Source organism: Bufo bufo, chromosome 4 (assembly GCF_905171765.1).
Source record: "Bufo bufo chromosome 4, aBufBuf1.1, whole genome shotgun sequence".
NCBI lineage: Eukaryota > Metazoa > Chordata > Amphibia > Anura > Bufonidae > Bufo > Bufo bufo.
This window is the reverse complement of record NC_053392.1, coordinates 474,607,411-474,632,263: the sequence shown is the minus strand read 5'-3', so window position 1 is coordinate 474,632,263 and position 24,853 is coordinate 474,607,411. Positions and strand designations below refer to the sequence as shown.

The 24,853-nt window shown below is 42.1% G+C and overlaps 1 protein-coding gene across 2 annotated transcripts in view; it reads left to right on the top strand.

The window, feature by feature from the left end:
• STXBP5 (syntaxin binding protein 5) overlaps window positions 1-24,853 on the top strand; it is a 427,346-nt gene that overhangs the window by 365,154 nt on the left and 37,339 nt on the right. The window contains exons 20-22 of one of the 2 annotated variants that reach the window (XM_040429504.1): window positions 14,738-14,797; window positions 14,892-14,939; window positions 19,168-19,218. In XM_040429504.1, the coding sequence (XP_040285438.1) occupies window positions 14,738-14,797; window positions 14,892-14,939; window positions 19,168-19,218 (159 nt within the window). The remainder of the gene's footprint in view (window positions 1-14,737; window positions 14,798-14,891; window positions 14,940-19,167; window positions 19,219-24,853) is intronic. The other variant, XM_040429505.1, reaches the window with a different exon arrangement.

Sequence of the window (24,853 nt, the reverse complement as noted above, 5' to 3'; positions counted from 1 at the left end):
TTATGCCTATCCCATGCATGCTTAAACTCCTTCACTGTATTTGCAGCTACCACTTCTGCAGGAAGGCTATTCCATGCATCCACTACTCTCTCAGTAAAGTAATACTTCCTGATATTACTTACTAATAAGGCATAATTTTGACCATAGCAAAAAAATAATTTACCAATTTAAAAACTTTTTTTTTTTTTTTACTTTTAGTATTTCCTACCTTCAAAAATATGCAGATTGAATGTGCGTTTGGATTGTGTACAAATTTAGGCTACATTCACATGAACATATTTTGTTTCCATGTCCGTTCCATTTTTTTTGTGGATAGGATGCAGGCCCATTCATTTCAATGGGTCCGCAAAAAATGAGGACAGCACACCATCTGCCATGTTCTATCAACATCCGTATGTCTGTTCCGTTGCCCCGCAAAAAACATAGAACATATCCTATTCTTGTCCGTTTTACGGACAATGATAGGCATTGTTACAATGGATCCACACAAAAAACGGATGCCATACAGACGGACCACAAAAACACATACGATCGTGTGAATCTTGCCTTAAACATATATGTTAGCAGGACAGACCCTGTAGCTTGGAGCATGTGTAGGTGATCTAGTTGTCATCTGTACTTCTTAAATGGTTTGGCTGAGATAATTAAAACTCTTGGACAGGGTCGTTCTCTGTGCTGCCAATCAAGTCCTTCCTGCCACTGCAGCAACAACATTCATGTACATCAAACACGTAGAAACAGGAAAGCCGCAGGCGGCACCGCTCGGTACTTTCTCCACTAAGACTGTGTCTTCCGATACCACATAGTGTACGTATAACACAGTGTACGTGGTGCACTGCCCTAAAGAAGGTACAGCTTCAACAATTGATTGTAGACATAGAATAAACAGGCGGCACTCACCACTGCAATCACTCACCACTGCCAGTAGCCGGAAGAAGCGCAGTTGCGCAGGGCTGAGGCGGCCGTCGCTACTTAGAGCTCTGGGAGAAGCGAGTCCGTCCCAGCCCTGTTTTTATCTCCATCTATATTGATGAATAAAGAAGATTGATGATTTCAGTGATGAGTGCCGCCTGTTTATTCTATGTCTACAAACATTCATGTACATGACAGGTGATGACTGCAGCCAGTCATTTTTTATTATCTCAGACATCCCCTTTAACTGCATACTATGAAGAAGACTTTTAGGAAGCCTATATACTGTTATGTAGAAACTTAATGCTATTGTATTTCTGTATGTTCATAAAGATCCTACATCTTAAGTCTGTTTTATAAGGTGTTACATAAAGGGAATGGCAGTATTTTAATACTTAAAGGGAAAATACTTTTTCGCTCTTTAGAGTCTAGAACTGTGACTTTTGCTTTACCTGACCAGCCAGATATTTGTAAAAAAAAGTCTGCAGGTTGTTGAATAATACAATTTGTAAACGGAGGCGCTGATTGGCGACAGCAGTGAGGTAATCAAGTGTTCTTGCATGGCAAGACCACTTACTGTTATCTCACATATATATTCTTATTATTATAGCCAAATCTACCACCCTAACTCCTCCAACAGTTTTTACACTACATAGACAGTAATATACCGAAACGTGCGGATTGTTCCTGATTGGTGTGCTATTACTTTGTGGAACGTTTCGCCGAATGGTTCACGAAATATATGCGTTTTTGGGCGAAATTGGTCTCATGGGAATGAATAGCGGAATGTTCCCACTAGAGTGTGAGCTGAAAAATCAGGACATGATTTCTAAACTGCCACAACTCCCTCATTTTCAAGCCCACCTACACAAATCTTATATCAAAATGTTCAGCAATCCCTGCTGCCACTAAAAATGTCCACGGCTAAGCCATAGTCCTGATAGTTTTCACAATATGACCATTTGTTTGCATCTCACACCTCCCATTGACATTCATTGAAACTCCACTCTAGCCACTTCAAATTTATAGGGCAATTTCTAAACTGCGACTGTGCCTTCATTTTTAATATTTTAGAGACTATGCATCAAAATGTGGGTCTGGGTCTTGTGATTCTCACAATATAAAGCTCTTCGCTGTAGGATTTATAATTTTTAAACTACAACCGTTTGAAGATGGCAACCGCCAGTGAAGTGAGCAAGTTGGAGCAGTTTGTTTTTAAAGGGAACCTGTCACCGGGATTTTGTGTAAAGAGCTGAGGACATGGGTTGGTAGATGGCTGCTAGCACATCCGCAATACCCAGTCCCCATAGCTCTGTGTGCTTTTATTGTGTAAAAAAAACGATTTGAAACATATGCAAATTAACCTGAGATGAGTCAGGGACAGGACTCATCTCAGGTTAATTTGCATATGTATCAAATCGGGTTTTTTTTACACAATAAAAGCACACAGAGCTATGGGGACTGGGTATTGCGGATGTGCTAGCGGCCATCTAGCAGCCCATGTCCTCAGCTCTATACCCAAAATCCAGGTGACAGGTTCCCTTTAACCGCTCTTTTCTGCCCTTGCTGTCGAGTGAGTTGCCATAGGAACCTAGGTGTGTGAGCAGCCAGCAGAGTGACAAAGGCTAGAGTGTGAGCTAAAAAATCAGGACATGATTTCTAAACTGCCACCACTCCCTCATTTTTAAGCCCATCTACACAAATCGGCTGCTAATGTTTTTATAAATGTATGTTTTAATGTAACTGTGAAGCACTTTGGGCAACAACATTGCAATTAAATGTGCTATATAAATAAATAAAAGTTGAAATGCATTTCTCACTCTATCAAGCTTGCCATGTGCACTTTTTAAATGTGATCAATCAATTGGTTAGTGTAATGTTTACTATCTTTACTCACTCCAAACATGCCACACAGTTATTACAAACAAGACAGTAGAAGAAAAGCGGCACTCACCAATTCCTATTCCAATAGTAGCTTTATTCCAGGTAAAAGCATAGTAGATGCGGGTCACTGCACAAAAGCATAAGGCCCCCTGCCCACGAACGTGTGCTTCCCGTTGCCGTATTGCGGACCGCATTTGCGGATCCGAAATACACGGGTGCCGTTCTGTGGGCATTCCGCATCACGGATGCGGACCCATTCACTTGAATGGATCCACAAATCCGGAGATGCGGAACGGAAGCACGGAACGGAACCCTATGGAAGCACTACGGAGTGCTTCCGTGGGATTTCGTCCCGTACTTCCGTTCCGCAAAAAGATAGGATATGTTCTATCTTTTTACGGAACGGCCGGATCGCGGACCCATTAAAGTGAATGAGTCCACGATCCGCTGCCCCATAGATTGTGTTCGTGCATTGCGGCCCACATCTTCACATCTTGCAGGCCGCAGAACGACCACGGGGTGCACACGTTCATGTGCAAGTCCCTGCTGCTTAGAATGTCCCCCTTTTTCTCCAGTAGTCACATCAGGACCTGCCTTCTCATTTAATATAATCATTTATATCCTGTAGTCGGCCCTGCAAGAAAGTAGCCTTTACCCTCCTGCTGCATTAAGGGCATTGCCCCAGCTTTGACCTTACTTAAAGGGGTTTTGTCACTTCAGCAAATAGCATTTATTATGTAGAGAAAGTTAACGCCAAATAGTGGCACATATCTGTCGCAGATTCGGACGCATAGGGGATTTGTGGTCGAATCTGCGACTTCTTACCCATCCACACAACGTACACCAGTTCTAGAGTCTGTTATATAGAGTGATAAGACAGCTCCTATGTACAGAAAAAGCAGAGACTTAAATGTATAGATTACAGGGTTTTCTTACAAATGATGTCAATCTGCTCAGCTCCTCCTGCTCTATAACATGCTGCCTGCAGAGTGCACTGCATTTCATGGTGGCAGGTTATAAGTAACAAACTGAATGTTCCCAATAATTGCCTTATCAGGAGTGGAGGTGGTTGCTGCGTTCATCTTCTCTGTATGGGGAAGAGTGATCAGTACTGCGATTGCTCGCCTCCTTACAGATTAGTTGTTTGCTGGTAGCACATCCTTGTTTACACAGGACAATCTGCGGCCGGCAAGCAATGAATTTATGTGTTGCATAAAAAATACGATCACCCGATGATTAGATGATCTGCAGCACATTTACATAGGGCAGTTATCAGGAATGAGCCTTTGTACGAACGCACATCCCCTATAACTCTCCCGATCCTTGACCGTTTTAAAAGGACGTTTAGGTGACTTAAAATCTGGTTCCAATTGCCTGGTAAAATCAAATATCGTAGTCTTTCAAATTTGCATAGTTATTCGTTGCACATTGACAATTTTATTTATTGCTGATGGGAAGACTCTTGCAGTAAAGGAAATGTGCACCTGCCCGCTATAGGTAAATAAAGGCAGAAAACAGCAGAGGACTGGGATAGCCATAAGGTAGGATCTATAACTAAGGCTACTTTCACATTAGCAGCAGCCTTCTCCGGCGGGTGAACAACCTGCCGAATCTGTGCTGCCGCTAGTTCATGTGTGACGCCGGAAGTTGGCTCCGGCCCCATTCATGTCGTAGTTTTATTCCGGCCACCTGTCGACATGTCTGCCGTGCTGCTGCTGGACCTCCACCCCGCCCCCATTATAGTGAATGGGGCCAGAACAGACCTTGGCAGCACGGTTCCGGCAGGTTGTTCACCCGCTGGAGAAGGCTGCTGCTAATGTGAAAGTAGCCTTACTTATCCCAGTCCTCTGCTGTTTTCTGCCTTTATTTACCTATAGCGGGCAGGTGCACATTTCCTTTAGGCCGCATGCACACGACCGTGGCGTGTTTTGTGGTCCGCAAATCGCGGATGCGCAAAACACGGATGGCGTCTGAGCGCGTTACAGAATTTGCGGAACAGCACGAACAGCCTTTACATATAACTGCCTATTCTTGTCCGCAAAGCGCATGTTACTTGTCCGCAAAGCGCATGTTACTTTTTTTTTTGCAGGGCCACGGAACGGAGCAGCGGATGCGGACAGCACACGGAGTGCTGTCCGCATCTTTTGCGGCCCCATTGAAGTGAATGGGTTCCGCATCCGAACCTTTAAAACGACGGCTCGGATGCGGACCAAAACAACGGCTGTATGCATGAGGCCTTACTGCAAGAGTCTTCCCATCAGCTAATAAATAAAACCGCCGGAACAGCCTGCCGGAGAAAGCTGCCACTAATGTAAAAGTAGCCTAATAGTACACTATAACCGCTACAGAGAAAGTTGAATGTTTATCCGGTACAGTAAAGCTGGCATATATTTTTTTTCTGCTAAACCACTATTTTCACTACTGATAAAAATGGCCAGCCCATTCAGAAAACCACGTTAGGAGGTAAAAGTATGAAAACATTTTTTAACAAAACCAGTTTGTCGCAAAAGGGATGAGGCTTAACAATACTTTGTATACTGAAATATAAAGTGGTTGAAGGGGTGTTCTTATCTTATAAAGTAATGGCATATCGCTAAAGTGGTTTATTCCATAAAATGGAGGAGCCACAGTTCGGCCAATTTACTGTTTTGCCCCCTTTTCTCTAATGGAATCTGTGTCATCCCAGTGCTTTTTAGGTGATCAGGAGCTGAAATGATCAGCTTCCTGTGACTAAGTATGCTAAATACATGGTGCCATATTCGACAATTTTACCTTATAATATAATAAATAAAACACAACTACCATTGTGGATAAAAAATGGCCGCGGTCTTTATTAACTGGGGGGAGGGGGGGTGGGTAACCATAAATAATAACATTCCATAAATTATTAAGCCATTAAACTTTTCCAATATTAACTCAAGTCCATTAGTGCACTACTCATCCAGAGTCCACCCAGTAAGGCTGAGCGACTAATCCCCCCCCCCCCTTTTACACTCCCCCCTTTTCAAAGACCGCGACTAAAAACATTGGGAGGGCGGGCGGGTCATGATCTTTCCTCTTCTTTTTCCAGCCGCTGACAGAGCTCCCAATGGTGAGTATCCTCCATAAATACACCTTCTCTTCCCGCCGAAACTTGCACTTGACCAATCCATAACTTCAGCTAAAATTAGCCCTTTGCCCAGCAACCGGTCAGCGACCATTTCTTGCCAATCACCTTTAGTTGCCGGCTGACCTTTGATTCACCTGAGGAGAAATAATGGCGGGAAAAGGAGGGAAAGAAGGGGGCATAGGGGGAGAGAGACAAATCCACCAAGACAACCTAATATATATAAGTCTCAATTGACACCATGAGGGGCAAATGCCTATACTGGCACAGCCCCTTTCATGACAGAAAGCAACTATTGTGTTTTAGTATTGGGACCCAAATGATTGTGTGACATTATTTCACATGGCCATGTCGTGGAATCAGTGGTGGCCACTGTGACCTACTTCACATGGGCAAAACGAGACAGAGGGCAGAGAATTGCACAGAAGCGATGCAGGTCGGTGGCAGGGTAAGATATCCAGTGGTTAACATACTGCAAACGTTATGACTTTATTTTTCATTGTCAGAATGTTTGAGAGGGGAAATGCTACTCAGAAAGACATGCTCTTCTGTGTCACTAGATTCTTTCAAAACATTAGCATGTGGGATTTTTCTAAAGAAACCTTTATTGAAAATGTTTGTAGAACGGTTTTCTGTTTCTGAACCATTGGTGCAGATCCTCATGTTAAAAAAAAAAACTGTCCGGGGACATCTTTTAACAGATGTACACCAATAGTGGTGTAATAAAGTTGCAGATTGTGGCACGCCATTTTGCAGCAAAATATGTGACTTTTTCCCTCACTCACGCCACTTTTCCAAAATGGTGAGAATAGGGGGGCGTGATGTGGGCGGGGATCCAGGCGGGCAGGCAGGCCTGGTTCGTTTATCATTTTGTACACCAGTTTTTTGTGTGAAAAATGGCTTAAATCTGGTGTAGATTTAAGTCTGTCGCACGCCCTGCCGGAGGAAGCGCCAAACTCATGTAGAGGCCTCTGTCTCTATATAACTTTGGCGCTAAGACTGGCATGTCCCACTCAGTGTTTACATATATAGGGGGACATTTATCAAGACCAGCATCTTCATCTGCAGTCTTGATTCCCCCTGAACAGCTGGAGGATGCTGTGGCACAGGCCTCGGCAGATATTTGCTGCATCCTCCTGCAGGTCATGCGATAGGCTAAAATGTACCGCAGCCTCCTAGCTGTCCTAGCTTTCTGTCTTCATTCACACCAGAAAATTGACGTGAATGGAGATAGACATACCAGCCCTGCTGGCCGCGCCACCTCCTGCCCTCACTATGCTCCCTTTTCTCACCAATTTAGAAAAGTATTGAGAAGGAGGAAAAGTCACAAGTTATGCTGCAAAAATGGCGTGCTACATAAATTGTAACTTTTTAAACACCACAATAGTGGCATAAATAGCATGATTAATGTCTCCCATAGTTTATTACCCTTTTTTATATGGCACAACCATATTATGTAGCACTGTAAACAAAATGTCACCATTCACATAAGTCCCATAGGGGACTCTCAATCTAATTTCACAAACACTACTGCCAATTTTGTAGAATACCAATTAATCCATCTGTATGTTTTTTCAGTGTGGTAGGAAACCCACACAAACATGGCAAGAACATACAAACTCCAGTCTTTGGTCAGATTGAACCCAGGACCCCAGCAATGGAAGGCACAAATGTCCACCGCTTAGTTAATGCTGTCCACAGTTTTATATGCTTTTTACCCACTGAAGTCATAATGATGGTGGGAATCAACATAAAGATGGCCGAGATTGAGAATGCTCCAGATTCAATTGAAAACAGCACTCACTCTGAAGACACCTCAGGACATGCAGGTCTGTCTGAGCTGCTTATCACTTCAGTGGTCGTGCAATCAAGGCAATGTAGTTTACATGTGCCATCCAAAAAGTAGAAATAGACTCCATGAGACTCCATGCCCATCAGCAGCAATAGTCTTTATTGTGACATGTTAGTGCAGAGAAGGTATATACATGGGACAAAGTACACAAAAGTGTGTGTGTATATATTACCCCCCTGTCATTGATCAACCCCCTGTAAAGCTCCATTCAGACGTCCGCATGATTTTTACGGATCCACTGATAGATGGATCGGATCCGCAAAACGCATCCGGACGTCTGAATGAAGCCTTACACGGGCGTGATCAATGACTGTGGTGATCACCCCATATAGACTCCCTGATCACCCCCCTGTCATTGATTACCCCCCTGTAAAGCTCCATTCAGATGTCCGCATGATTTTTACGGATGCACTGATAGATGGATCGGATCCGCAAAACGCATCCGGACGTCTGAATGAAGCCTTACAGGGGCATGATCAATGACTGTGGTGATCACCCCATATAGACTCCCTGATCACCCCCCTGTCATTGATTACCCCCCTGTAAAGCTCCATTCAGATGTCCGCATGATTTTTACGGATGCACTGATAGATGGATCGGATCCGCAAAACGCATCCGGACGTCTGAATGAAGCCTTACAGGGGCATGATCAATGACTGTGGTAATCACCCCATATAGACTCCCTGATCACCCCCCTGTCATTGATTACCCCCCTGTAAAGCTCCATTCAGATGTCCGCATGATTTTTACGGATGCACTGATAGATGGATCGGATCCGCAAAACGCATCCGGACGTCTGAATGAAGCCTTACAGGGGCATGATCAATGACTGTGGTGATCACCCCATATAGACTCCCTGATCACCCCCCTGTCATTGATTACCCCCCTGTAAAGCTCCATTCAGATGTCCGCATGATTTTTACGGATGCACTGATAGATGGATCGGATCCGCAAAACGCATCCGGACGTCTGAATGAAGCCTTACAGGGGCATGATCAATGACTGTGGTGATCACCCCATATAGACTCCCTGATCACCCCCCTGTCATTGATCACCCCCCTGTCATTGATCACCCCCCTGTCATTGATTACCCCCCTGTCATTGATCACTCCCCCTGTCATTGATCACCCCCCCCTGTCATTGATCACCCCCCTGTAAGGCTCCATTCAGACATTTTTTTGGCCCAAGTTAGCGGAATTATTATTTTTTTTTTCTTACAAAGTCTCATATTCCACTAACTTGTGTCAAAAAATAAAATCTCACATGAACTCACCATATCTCACATAACTCATCTCATACCTCACGGAATCCAAATGCGTAAAATTTTTTAGACATTTATATTCCAGACTTCTTCTCACGCTTTAGGGCCCCTAGAATGCCAGGGCAGTATAAATACCCCACATGTGACCCCATTTCGGAAAGAAGACACCCCCAGGTATTCCGTGAGGGGGATATTGAGTCCATGAAAGATTGAAATTTTTGTCCCAAGTTAGCGGAACGGGAGACTTTGTGAGAAAAAAATTAAAAATATCAATTTCCGCTAACTTGTGCCAAAAAAAAAAAAATTTCTATGAACTCGCCATGCCCCTCATTGAATACCTTGGGGTGTCTTCTTTCCAAAATGGGGTCACATGTGGGGTATTTATACTGCCCTGGCATTCTAGGGGCCCCAAAGCGTGAGAAGAAGTCTGGTATCCAAATGTCTAAAAATGCCCTCCTAAAAGGAATTTGGGCACCTTTGCGCATCTAGGCTGCAAAAAAGTGTCACACATCTGGTATCGCCGTACTCAGGAGAAGTTGGGGAATGTGTTTTGGGGTGTCATTTTACATATACCCATGCTGGGTGAGATAAATATCTTGGTCAAATGCCAACTTTGTATAAAAAAATGGGAAAAGTTGTCTTTTGCCAAGATATTTCTCTCACCCAGCAAGGGTATATGTAAAATGACACCCCAAAACACATTCCCCAACTTCTCCTGAATACGGCGATACCACATGTGTGACACTTTTTTGCAGCCTAGGTGGGCAAAGGGGCCCATATTCCAAAGAGCACCTTTAGGATTTCACAGGTCATTTACCTACTTACCACACATTAGGGCCCCTGGAAAATGCCAGGGCAGTATAACTACCCCACAAGTGACCCCATTTTGGAAAGAAGACACCCCAAGGTATTCCGTGAGGGGCATGGCGAGTTCCTAGAATTTTTTATTTTTTGTCACAAGTTAGTGGAAAATGCAGATTTTTTTTTTTTTTTTTTTTTTTTCATACAAAGTCTCATATTCCACTAACTTGTGACAAAAAATAAAAACTTCCATGAACTCACTATGCCCATCAGCGAATACCTTGGGGTCTCTTCTTTCCAAAATGGGGTCACTTGTGGGGTAGTTATACTGCCCTGGCATTCTAGGGGCCCAAATGTGTGGTAAGGAGTTTGAAATCAAATTCTGTAAAAAATGACCTGTGAAATCCGAAAGGTGCTCTTTGGAATATGGGCCCCTTTGCCCACCTAGGCTGCAAAAAAGTGTCACACATCTGGTATCTCCGTACTCAGGAGAAGTTGGGGAATGTGTTTTGGGGTGTCATTTTACATATACCCATGCTGGGTGAGAGAAATATCTTGGCAAAAGACAACTTTTCCCATTTTTTTATACAAAGTTGCCATTTGACCAAGATATTTATCTCACCCAGCATGGGTATATGTAAAAAGACACCCCAAAACACATTCCTCAACTTCTCGTGAATACAGAGATACCAGATGTGTGACACTTTTTTGCAGCCTAGGTGGGCAAAGGGGCCCATATTCCAAAGAGCACCTTTCGGATTTCACTCGTCATTTTTTACAGAATTTGATTTCAAACTCCTTACCACACATTTGGGCCCCTAGAATGCCAGGGCAGTATAACTACCCCACAAGTGACCCCATTTTGGAAAGAAGAGACCCCAAGGTATTCGCTGATGGGCATAGTGAGTTCATAGAACTTTTTATTTTTTGTCACAAGTTAGTGGAATATGAGACTTTGTAAGGAAAAAAAAAAAAAAAATCATCATTTTCCGCTAACTTGTGACAAAAAATAAAAAGTTCTATGAACTCACTATGCCCATCAGCGAATACCTTAGGGTGTGTACTTTCCGAAATGGGGTCATTTGTGGGGTATTTGTACTGTCTGGGCATTGTAGAACCTCAGGAAACATGACAGGTGCTCAGAAAGTCAGAGCTGCTTCAAAAAGCGGAAATTCACATTTTTGTACCATAGTTTGTAAACGCTATAACTTTTACCCAAAACATTTTTTTTTTACCCAAACATTTTTTTTTTATCAAAGACACGTAGAACAATAAATTTAGAGCAAAATTTCTATATGGATCTCGTTTTTTTTGCAAAATTTTACAACTGAAAGTGAAAAATGTCATTTTTTTGCAAAAAAATCGTTAAATTTCGATTAATAACAAAAAAAGTAAAAATGTCAGCAGCAATGAAATACCACCAAATTAAAGCTCTATTAGTGAGAAGGAAAGGAGGTAAAATTCATTTGGGTGGTAAGTTGCATGACCGAGCAATAAATGGTGAAAGTAGTGTAGGTCAGAAGTGTAAAAAGTGGCCTGGTCTTTCAGGGTGTTTAAGCACTGGGGGCTGAGGTGGTTAACTTCATTTTTTCTATCTCCGTTGGCTGAGGAGTGGGGGCATTTCCTTTTGAACAGCTCACTGTAAGACAGCAGCAGGGAGAAAGTCATCCTCCCTCCCACCCCTGCAGCTGACAGAAGTTAATTTTTTTCTTTATTTTTTAAATCCCCGTCGGCTCAGGAGTGAGAGGGGGCGTGGCTTAGCGGGACCTGGGGGCGGTGTTTTAAGTCTTTTGAGGGTGGACACATTGTGGCAGGGGGCGTTCCTGGGCTCCTTCCTGCAAGAGAGACGCCCCTCTGGGCGCCTTACTGGTTCATTTTCATACCAAATAAACTGGATTTTTAGAGAATAAAAATATCTATTGCTGGAACAAAGGCACATGTTGAAATAAGGTACTAAGTGCTATTAGGCCATGGCTTTACTTCAATTATCCTTGTGACAGATTTTCTTTAAAGCTCTCCTACAGCAGTGAAGAAAAATGGCTGGGTTGTTATGGAAACCTGGAGTAAACTGTGTATGTGGAGGCTGGAGGACCTGCAAGCTTCTATTGGCTGATAAGGGTAATGTGACCAAGCTTCTATTGGCTAATGATTTTTTTGGGAATATCTCAGGAACGGTACGTCTTAGAGAGCTGAGACCTGGTCTAAAACCTTCCCGGACACCTGATGTACCTGTGTGCAAATTTTGTGATTGTAAATGCGACGGTACGGATTCCTTTAGCGGACATACATACATGCACACATACACTCAGCTTTATATATTAGATATATACACACACACACATATATATACACAGTGCCTTGAAAAAGTATTTTTCCAAATTTTTTTACATTACACCCACAAGCTTAAATGTATTTTATTGGGATTTTATGTGATAGACCAACACAAAGTAGCAAGTATGTTTGAAGTAAAAAGAAAATGATACATGGTTTACAAATGTTTTAATAAATCAAAGCTCAAACTCTGTCAGATTGGATGGAGAGCGTCTGTAAACAGCAAGTCTTGCCACAGATTCTCAATGGGATTTAGGTCTAGACTTTTACTGGGTCATTCTAACACATGAACATCCTTTGATCCAAACCATTCCATTGTAGCTCTGACTGTATGTTTACAATCCTTGTCCTGCTGGAAGGTGAACCTCAGTCCCAGTCTCAAGTCTTTTGCAGCCTCTACCAGGTTTTCTTCCAGGATTGCCCTGCATTTAGCTCAATCTGTCTTCCCATCAACTCTGACAAGCTTCCCTGTCGCTCCTAAAGAAAACAGTCCCCACAGCATGATGTTGCCACCACCATGTTTCACGGTGGAGATGGTATGTTTTGGGTGATGCACAGTGTTAGTTGTCCGTAACCAGGGTGGATTTGATTTAAAGAGGACCTTTCACTACAATAAAAAATCTAAACTAAGCATACAGACATGGAGAGCTGCGCCCAGGGATCTCCCTGCACTTACTATTATCCCTGGGCGCCGCTCCGTTCTCCCGGTATAGGCTCCGGTATCTTCATATGTTCGGCTCAACTGCGTGGAGCCTGCCGGCGTTTCCTTCTCCCAGGCTGTAGCGCTGGCCAATCGCAGCTCTCAGCTCATAGCCTGAGAGGTTTTTTTTCCTCTCAGGCTATGAGCTGAGTGCTGCGATTGGCCAGCGCTACAGCCTAGGAGAAGGAGACGCTTGCAGGCTCCACCCAGTTGAGCCGAACATATGAAGATACCGGAGCCTATACCGGGAGAACGGAGCGGCGCCCAGGGATAATAGTAAGTGCAGGGAGATCCCTGATGGATGGAATAACCTTTGGATGGTAATATATTTTCCTCAAAAAGCATTTTATATAAAAATAAATCTGATTTAAATTTTAAAAAAAATTCCGATTTTTTTTATTTTTTTAAATCATAGATTTTTTTTATCCACCCTGTCCGTAACACATAGTGTTTTACATTTAGACCAAAAAGTTTAACCTTGGTGTCATAAGACCAGAGCACCTTCTTCCACATGTTTGTGTCCCTTACATGGTTTTTGGCTTCTTATGGCTTGCTTTCAGAAATTACTTTCTTCATGCCACTCGTCCATAAAGGACAGACTTGTGGAGTACACAACTAATAGTTGTCCTGTTGACAGATTCTCCCACCTATGCTGTGGATCTTTACAGCTCCTCCAGAGTGACCATTGGCCCTTTGGCAGCTTCTTTACTTGGTGCTCTCCTTGCCTGAGCTGTCAGTTTAGGTGTACGCCATGTCTTGGTAAGTTTGCAGTTGTTCCATACTCCTTCCATTTTCTGATGATGGATTGAACAGTGCTCCATAAGATATTCAGAGCTTGGGATATTTTTTTTTTAAACCTGACCCTGCTTAACACTTCTCCACAACTTTATTCCTGACCTGTCTGGTGTGTTCCTTGGTATTCTTTATCCTGTTTGATCACTAATGTTCACTATTAAACCTCCCAGAACAGCCTGTGGTTACACTGAGAATAAATTACACTCAGGTGAACTCTATTTACTAATTAGGTGACTTCTGAAGGCAATTGGTCACACTGGATTTTATCTAAGGGTATAGGGGGCTAAATACAAATGCACGCCACACTTTTCCGCTTTTTATTTATTAAGAATTTTGAAAAACATTTACAATTTTCTTTTCACTTCACACAGACTTGCTAAATGTAAAAAAATGTGGAAAAGAACATGAGTACTTTTTTTTTTTTTACTTTTTCAGGGCAGTGTGTGTGTGTGTGTGTGTGTGTGTGTGTGTGTGTATGTATGTATGTATGAAAGATTAGTCTTAGTCTCCAGGAATAATGCATTTTGTGTGAACACGAGAAATTGTTCATCTTGATTTTCTTAAATTGGACGATGCTGGACTGAAAAGTCTGCATAAATAATGTGGGAATCTGACAAGCCCATGTACTAGCTGATATTAATATCTGTGTCCCAAGACAACATGTCATGACTTTTATTATAAAGGAATGCTGCTATAATGTGTTTAGTTGATTCCTTAGTAGCAGAATCCTGTCTTACATTCTCTACAGTAAGAAGCATAAAATATGGTTCAATTCTTTTGGTGACCTGCTATAACTAGGTGTCATTATGGAGTCCTTTTGGAACGGCTTGTTTGTTTGCTTTATAAAATGTGTGAATAGCTGATCTATTTTACATGAGGCAAAGGGTGTATACATGTGTAACTTGCTTAACTGTAATCTCAAAGCTTTTTCTAATTCTGTGTGCCATTTAGAAATTTAATTGACTTTAGGCCTTCAGTGTGTTGATTACCAGCAGTTACTAACCTTGCTTTTCTATAACCACCATGGCGCCAATTGTATGTTTAGCTTGATTCTGTGCTATATGTGTGCATTAAATTTTATCTTCACTTGTATAGGTTGTGGCTCTCCCACATCTTCTGATGATGAACAGGCAATGAAATTATTTATAGAAAAGGGTACAGTATTTCTGTTCATAATTCCTCAGCTTTATTCAGTTTCAGCCGTCCTGATACTAGACACTGACATCTTGTATTGACATGTTATTTGCAGTGAAGAGCAAGGGCAGAAAGATTTCCAGGGCGGTAGCCACTGATATAGGTAGGACAGACACAATTCTCCTGTCATCCTGTTGTCGTGTCTTGCTCTATAAGCAACTAACCACAAGGGCAAGGGTAAAACAATCTCTTCTTTGATTGGTACACAATGTAATCACTTTGCTGCTTCTGTTTCGGGGTTTGGGGACAAAATTAACAAAAAATAAATTAAATCTTGGGAAAAATATTTCATTTTTCCAGAGTAAATACTTTCCTGGTTAATTGAATTTGGGGTTGTCTGGGAAATAGCAAGGTTCACCAAATACAACCTGCTCTGACAAACAACATACACATAAAGTGACATATAGTAGAAAAGTTTATCATAAAAAATGATGACACGATTAGTTGTATTTGTCTGCTGAACCATGCTATCTAACCAGCTATAAGGTGACTGGAGCTTAGTACTCGGGTGTTGGCTTTATTTATGTGTCATAGAGCAGGGGGTTTCCTTCCTCCTATAGTTTATTCATGGGTACAGGAAATACTGTATGTAATAGCACAGAAAATGTGTGTTCCTGAACTAACATTAATATGGCTGTTCAATTATTCGTTCTAAAAATTTTACTCTATGATTAGCTGGTTAATGATTTTTAAGTATTGTCCAGATATTTCCTCATCCAGAGTTTCCCCTGTATGCTAAGGTAAAGTACATATCAGTCAAAGAAACTCGACATTGTAAGTCTTTATAACATGCTGTAGCAATAAGCCACTAAATAATAGTACGATATATGACATAGTAACGGCTGAAACCTCTGCGGAAGCATTTAGGTATAGTTTCATTATCGGTAAGTCTGCGACTATTTGATCTTGTAATGATAAACGCAGTATTACTGTACCAGTATTCACATTATAGTCAATGAATATGGGTACAAAAACGACAAGGTATGTTTGTTGCTTAATATAACCTTATGAAGTGAAAAGATGTACTGGTGATGTCAAGCCAAGGAAAGAGGAGGACTGGAAAGAAAAAGGCTGTAGGGCCTGAATGAGATGAGAGTTGAGGGAAAATACTAACAGAGCAGGAAGGAGAAAAAGTAAGTAGAAGTAGGAAACACTTTCTAAATTTGTCATTATAAATTATGCAAATCAGTGCACTTCACTTCTACAGTTATGCAGAGGATATGGAGTTCCAACCCCATTAAAGATTACTTTACATCACCTTGAAAAACAGCCCTGAGGTCTCTTGAGCTCAGAGTCTTTTTGCATGGTGACATATTCTCCTTAAACAACAAGAATGGACAATTAGGAGATATGGAAGAAGAATATATATCAATAAAAATGCCTTCTTAACACTTTTAGATCCTCTTTTTTGTGGCGTATTTGCCTAATACCTGATAATATTCTCTCTCTCATTTGTGGTTTAGCCGCTTGCAGCTCATTATCATTCAGCCCTTGCTACAGTGGAAACCAGTGTTCCATACACTTACTGCCAGCTTGGTGTGAGATGGGCTTGTGCTTATACACGTAGGCAGGAGTCTATAATGAGACAGGCAGGTAAAATATATTACTGTTTATGGCCATTTCCTAGTGTAGCAGAAAACAAGGGCAACACGCAAGTACTAAATCATTTTTAGAAGAAAATCTGCTGGACAGGCCTAATAATCTATAATCCACAGGCGCGTAAGAAATCCTATTTCAACATAAAAGCTGAGATAAATCACTGTTTTCATGAGCCAACATTTATTTGTACAGTATTTTTAAAAGATCCGTGTCATTTACAGATCATTGTTTGTAGTCAGCCTTATGCCTGGTTTTGTCACTGATCCACAGATCTAGGTTATGGCGGATTTACACCGCAGAATTGCCGGGCAGATTATCGAGAACATACGTTACTACAAACACTCATTCAACAATCTGCCTGTGTAATTGTACTGCAGAGCACCCGATGAACGAGCGAAACGCTCGGGTGAAATGATGATCTTTCATGCAGCACACTAAATGGTCATTTCTGGATAGCAGATGATGGTGTAGCCATCGCTCATCCCCACACAGTGGAGGTGATTATTGCATGTAAATGCAGCTCTTCACCTCCACTGACGAGCAGGCGGTTTTTGGGATGGAACATTCCCTTTTAATAATTGCCTGCTTGCTCTGTGTCTACATGCGCCTTCAGTCTGCCTGCTATTTTGTAATAGGCAACTTTATTTTAAATTTGGTCTGTGGTATTAAGGTGACCATACACATCAGATAGAAGTAGGTTGATGACTGATCAACTGTTGAACAGTCATCTGGAGAACAGTTGTTATGTGGACACATTTGTGACGAGTAGTGTTGGACGAACTTCTGTTTTCAAGTTCGGTGTACAAGGTTCGGGTTATCTAAGAATTTTGTTATGGATACCGCTACCACGGACTATAACTTATGGTCCGTTGTAGCGGAATCCATAACAGAATTCTTAGATAACCTGAACATTGTACGCCAAACGTGAAAACAGAAGTTCGCTCAACACTAGTGGCGAGGTTGGCTTTTACAGTTGTTTCATCTGGCTATCGACAGCAATCGAAGGCCAAATGATCTTTCTGCAAACTCTCTCCCTGACTTCTTTTTGGATGATGGCAGTCTGTTATCAGTCCGCTAAAATAATTGTTGGTAAATTTCTTCCAATGAACAATCTTTTTGGTTGAAATCTGCTGTTTTGGTAGACTTTAGACAAATGTGTATGGTTAGCTTTATAGCTCAGAAGCTGGAGAAAGAGTACTTTTTTTTCTCCCTTATCTGTTCTCTGACATCATTCAGTGAAAGACATCTGAGCCTTAGGTCATGTGGGAGCTTAGGGTACTTTCACACTAGCGTTTTTCTTTTCCGGCATAGAGTTCCGTCACAGAGGCTCAATACCGGAAAAGAACTGATCAGGCATATCCCCATGCATTCTGAATGGAGAGCAATCCATTCAGTTCAGTCGTTTTGACTGATCAGGCAAAAGATAAAACCGCAGCATGCGGTTTAGTCCTTCCAGTCTGTGCATGCGCAGACCGGTAAAAATGTGAAAAAAAGATACAAGACGGATCCGTCTGTCCGCATGACAAGCGGAGAGACAGATCCGTTCTTGCAATCCATTTGTGAGACGGATCCGCATCCGGATGCGTCTCTCAAATGCTTTCAGTCACATCCAAGATCGGCGGGCAGTTCTGACGACGGAACTGCCCGCCGGATCACACTGCCGCAAGTGTGAAAGTAGCCTTAGCTTTTGGTAAATTTGCACCAACAGATTATCTGACCAATTTCTGTCCAATCAGACCAATAGATCGGTTTGTGCAAATGGCCATCTGACCAATGATTGGTCAGAGAATCTGTCAGATAATCTGTTGGTGTAAATGCACCCTTCAGATATTTAAACTAATATTGATGTAAGAACAAAAATGAGTGATGTAGCCAACCAGGTCTCTACAATATGTTCGTAATTTTGCATCGGTAAAAATCTGATGATGAAATGGGTTCTGCACTTTTTCAAGAACTATTTTATTAAATAAAATGACTGCATGTATTTCTTGACTGTACTAGTACAGTCGCAGCCTTCACAATCAATGAATTAACTTAATTGTATTCTGATCATTGCAAATATTTCTTCCATTATACTGTACACTTGCAGTGTTGTTGTACAAGATTATGTTGGAAGTTCTTTAAAGGTGTTGTCTTATCCTCAAAATAGGTCATCAATATCGGATCATGGGGGTATGACTCCTGGCAACCCCATGGTCAGTGAGCATGCAGCTCTCTAACTAGGGCTGTGACATCACATCCACCTGGCACATAGCCTTTGAGCAACTACAGCGTACATTGCTTGGTGTACCATGAAGAGGATGCAGCTGATGGGCAGGGGTGCCCCCCCACCAATAATTTATTTATGAGCTTTTTTGAGGACGGGTCATCAATAATTTATTTCCGGAAAAAACCCCGTAATGCCTGAAAGATTATGTATTGTTCACTTAACATTTGTATTTGGAAATTAACCTGCAAGTCTGCTGTCAGCATGTAGTTGTTCTGGATATTTGCTTTATGTGATTATATTGATTGTGTTATCATGTGAGTTGCTATATTCCACATTTATGTTAAGATTTTGTAATCCGATGTACTGCAATCAAACCATCCAATCTTCATTTCCATAATGATTTCTGTTCCATCTATCAACCTAAGAAGTCAGTGCATGAACACTGATCGAATCAATTATTCTAGTTGAATTAAAATACATAACCTGGTTTTAAGAAGATTACATTTTCTTTTTTATCTTTCAGCAAAGATGTCAAGGAAGTTAAGCCTACCTACAGAATTAAAGCCTGAACTAGGTAAGATGTGCTGAAAAAAATAATTTACATTTCCGCAATGTGACATAGCAGAGGCAGATGTAGGTCCACATGACCATGGTAAGCCAGATACTACGAGCAATCACTGCATTTACCTTGTGAAAGGATTACATGGAAGTAAAGCAGCAGGAATGAGGTAAATAGAGCACAATCAGCCAGGAAAGAAAGAAAATAAATGTCTAATGTTGCGTTGACATTTCCATCGTTCTTCTTCCTGTTGAGTTTTCACAACTTTGACAGCAAGAATAGTGTAGTCTGCGGTGCCAATCTTGTAAGAAAAAATAAATAAATGGCTATTCTCCTTATGGAATCTATCATAGTTGTCATGGTTATGGTTCTATTAATAAGGTTTCCATTTTTTTTTGTTTTTTTTTATATTGATGGATCCTTAGGATAAGCCATCAACATCAGATCAGTAAGGCCTCTTTCACACGGGCGTTGCGGGAAAATGTGCGGGTGCGTTTCGAAACACGCGTGATTTTACAGTGCAAAACATTGTAATGCACGTGAGAAAAATCGCACATGTTTGGTACCTGTAACGGACCGTTTCAGCAGACAAGGGGTTAAAATCCGTTTAGGCGATGTGCCCCTTTCTGAGAGACAGGCCCAGCTACTGCAGAACACCAATGTCCCGAACTGGATACAAAGTAGCACTCCAAACTGGAACCTCACTAATAGCTGCTAGCAGACGAACAGGAATCAGCTTACACTCCTAGCAATCAGTCCCTAACAGCATACAGCGGATCCCCCCAATAACGAGACAAGGCTCCGTGTTGAGGGTCAAGCAGTGGTCTGAGGTGCTGGTACACCCAGCCTGGTTTTTATTACAGTCTTTTCAAATACAGGTCCGCCCACAGGGGTTTGAAATACAGCCAATCAATATGTTACAACACATACAATGTAAGTACACGCCCCTAGGGGACCAGAAGGAAGACTGGGACATCACTGTAGGATACACAGAGACAACACATCCCCACAATGCATCATGGTTTCCTCCTCTCTGCCCTGGAGACACCCGAGGCGTAATCCAATTATCTCTAAAGACAAAGAGAAGTCATTAATACACATGTGAGAACAACAGGACAGACATCACCATTTAAACACACAATGGGACAATGGCACAATAGAAACACACCCAGCATTTTCCTCCCAAGCTGACAAGTTACACTTATTATAACTTGTTTCAACTTTGTGAGTTTACATTGGCCATACATATAACTTACATCAATTTAAACAGTATAACTTGGGGACAAACCTATCCAAAATTCACTTGAATAGGTTCAGGGGTTTAAAAGTTAGTATATGGCCCATAATCCTGGGGCAAGAGGCCAGCAGCCAGGCCTCTCCAAAACCCAGTGGCGAGGTTGGTTTCGCCACAGTACCCAAACCTGAACTTCTTCACAGAAGTTCGGGCTTGGGATCGGTGTTCTGTAGATTATATTATTTTCTCTTATAACATGGTTATAAGGGAAAATAATAGCATTCTGAATACAGAATGCATAGTAAAATAGCACTGGAGGGGTTAAAATTTTTTTTTTTAATAATTTAACTCACCTTAATCCACTTGATCGCACAGCCCGGCATCTCCTTCTGTCTTCATCTTAGCTGTGTGGAGGAACAGGACCTGTGGTGACGTCACTCCGGTCATCACATGATCTTTTACCATGGTGATGGATCATGTGATGGACCATGTGATGACCGGAGTGACGTCACCACAGGTCCTGTTCCTCCACACAGTTAAGATGAAGACAGAAGAAGATGCCGGGCTGTGTGATCAAGTGGATTAAGGTGAGTTAAATTTTTTATTTTATTTTTTAACCCCTCCAGCGCTATTTTACTATGCATTCTGTATTCAGAATGCTATTATTTTCCCTTATAACCATGTTAGAAGGGAAAATAATAATGATCGGGTCTCCATCCCGATCGTCTCCTAGCAACCGTGCGTGAAAATCGCACCGCATCCGCACTTGCTTGCGGATGCTTGCGATTTTCACGCAACCCCATTCACTTCTATGGGGCCTGCGTTGCGTGAAAAACTGAATATAGAGCATGCTGCGATTTTCACGCAACGCACAAGTGATGCGTGAAAATCACCGCTCATGTGAACAGCCCCATAGAAATGAATGGGTCGGGATTCAGTGCGGGTGCAATGCGTTCAACTCACGCATCGCTTACCGCGCGGAATACTCGCCCGTGTGAAAGGGGCCTAAGGGTTTGACACCCCATACCCTATGCTATATGATGATCAGCTCCTCGGGACTAGCTTGAGCATCAGAATTACACAACTCTGTTCATCATGTAGTAGACGGAGCTTGCTCATATTCACTTCAGTGAGAGCTGGGCTGAAGCAATCATCCACTACACAATGGACAGAGCTGTGAGGATCCTGTGCCTATTTCCAGTGCTGGAGCAAGGGTGCTGGGTGTTCTTGAGAATAGACCATAAATATAAAAGTTCCACAAAACCCATTTAAGAATGTGACCATGACACTAATGTGAACAGAACCTAAATATTAATAGCAAAAAAGAAAAGGTGAAACCGTGTCTGCTGCTGGATGATAAATCTGGCACACCTTTAGGCTACCTGCACATGTTGTGGATTTTGTGAGGATTTAGCGCACAGATTTTCATGCGGAAAAACCACAGTGTGATACAGTACCAGAAAAGTGTATGAGATTAGACAGATCTCATGTACACTTTGCTTTTTTCTTCTGTGCGGAAATTGACCTGCTGTGCAAATTTTGAAATCTGCAGCATGTCAATTGTGCAATTTTGGTGCGGATTTTACCCTTTTCAATGGAAGAGTGAGATACATGCGCTTTTTGGTGCAGTTTTGGTGAAATCTGTGCAGATTTTCTGCTAGTAAACCAGCACCCGTGGGCAAGTACCCTTAAGTTGTCTAGGGCCGTGGTAGGGAACCTGCGGCACCAGAGCCCTCTCTGTGGGCACCTGCACCATGGAAAAAGTCTATGTTGTACCAATATGCCTTAGTCTATTCCTGCCATTCATCAGCGCAGGGCGCACTGTGAACAGCACAGGCAGCGCACTGAATGTAGGCCGGCTGTTATAGCTAAATGATAAAGTACATGGAAGATGTACTATATTGGATTATATTCGGTAAATGATTGGCACTCTCTCTGGAGTCACACTGGAACGTATATTCTAAAATATTCTTTATTAATCCAGCTAAAAATATATATAATATAATATAAAAAATAAGATCACTCCAAAATGCATTCAATTAAAGTGGAGACCGCAGTTCAAAACACAATAAAAATAATAAAAGGAGATAATATATATGTACACAATTATAATGCCGATGGTATAAAGCTGACGGTAAAAAGCTTGCACTAAAAAATTTAATAACCGTAATGTATATGAATATAAACAATTATAATGCCAATAATAGCTTTCACTGTGTCTATTTGTGCGACACTGATATCACATATATTAAAAAGCCTCAGTTCATCCTTTAATGGCACATTCCGCTTTAGTGGCTATAATCATGTCCGTTCTTATGCCCCTTTGGTGGCCCTTTTTTTTTTTTTTTTTTAAATATATAGAGAGAGCATTGAGAATGTCCAAAGTGAAATATTCACAATAAGTTAGATTTATGTCCAAAGATCCTCCTTACTTTCAATTTATTTCCAGCCTAAAGGTATCCTTATTCATATTCACGCTGCATTCATTCATGTATTACGGCAATCTCCCCTTTCTTTTCCCCGCATAGGTTTATACGCACTAACGTACAGTTGGTTGCTGAGGGATCTCAGGTTCTTGCCGGCCGTGGCGTCCCACGTGTCACTCGGCTTGGAGCGATCTTACCTCAGATATGTTGTTCTGTTAGTTTGTGTGCGCAGGGGGAAGTGGGGTCAGCTGGGTGCCGTGATTGTTTGTGGACTGTGCAGCCGTGATGTTTGGCAGGTACCATCCTTTCGTATTTCCCGCCAGGAAAAGTTGCCGAGCGCTCCAATATATTTGTGAGTTCCAGGTCTTTTGCTACATAGAGAGTCTGGGGTGTCTTCCTACACCAAACGCGTTTCGGGACCCTCACTGGTCCCTTCCTCAGTGGTCAAGCACTTTTCCTGGCGGGAAATACGAAAGGATGGTACCTGCCAAACATCACCGTTGCACGGTCCACAAACAATCACGGCACCCAGCTGACCCCACTTCCCCAGCGCACGCGAACTAATAGAACAACATATCTGAGGTAAGATCGCTCCATGCCGAGTGACACGTGGGACGCCACGGCCGGCAAGAATCTGAGATCCCTCAGCAACCAACTGTAAGTCAGTGCGTGTAAACCTATGTGGGGAAAAGAAAGGGGAGATTGCCGTAATACATGAATGAATGCAGCATGAATATGAATAAGGATACCTTTAGGCTGGAAATAAATTGAAAGTAAGGCTACTTTCACACTAGCGTTCGGGGCTCCGCTTGTGAGCTCCGTTTGAAGAGTCTCACAAGCGGCCCCGAACGCATCCGTCCAGCTACCAATGCATTCTGAGTGGATGCGGATCCGCTCAGAATGCATCAGTCTGGCAGCGTTCAGCCTCCGCTCAGCAGGCGGACACCTGAACGCTGCTTGCAGCGTTCGGGTGTCCGCCTGGCCGTGCGGAGGCAAGCGGATCCGTCCAGACTTACAATGTAAGTCAATGGGGACGGATCCGTTTGAAGATGACACTATATGGCTCAATCTTCAAACGGATCCGTCCCCCATTGACTTTCAATGTAAAGTCTGGACGGATCCGTTCAGGCTACTTTCACACTTAGAAATTTTTCTAAGTTATAATGCAGACGGATCCGTTCTGAACGGATGCAAACGTCTGCATTATAGGAGCGGATCCGTCTGATGAAACATCAGACGGACCCGCTCCGAACGCTAGTGTGAAAGTAGCCTAAGGAGGATCTTTGGACATAAATCTATCTTATTGTGAATATTTCACATTGGACATTCTCATTGCTCTATATATATATTTTGAAAAAAAGGGGGCATAAAAACGGACATGATTATAGCCACTAAAGTGAAATATGCCATTAAAGGATGAACTGAGGCTTTTTAATATATGTGATATCAGTGTCGCACAAATAGACACAGTGCAAGCTATTATTGGCATTATAATTGTTTATATTCATATACATTACTGTTATTATAAAAAAAAATTAGTGCAAGCTTTTTACCATCAGCATTATAATTGTGTACACATATATGCATATATTGTTATCTCCTTTTATTATTTTTTATTGTGTTTAGAACTATGGTCTCCACTTTGAAGGGCTTCTGTCACCCCACTAAAGTCTTTTTTTTTTTTTTGGGCTAGTTAAATTACTTATCCTGCGATATATGAAAATATAATGGTGTTACTTAGGCTACTTTCACACCTGCGTTCAGGTGTCCGCTCGTGAGCTCCGTTTGATTCAGCAGTTTCTTCTAAAAACGAACTTTTATAATATGTAAATTAGGTCTCTACCAGCAAGTAGGGCGGCTACTTGCTGGTAGCAGCTGCAGAAAACCGCCCCCTCGTCGTGTTGATTGAAAGGGCCAGCCGGGATCTCCTCCTCCGGCCAGCCCTGTCGGCATTTTAAAAATCGCTCGCCTGTGTTCATTCTGCGCAGGC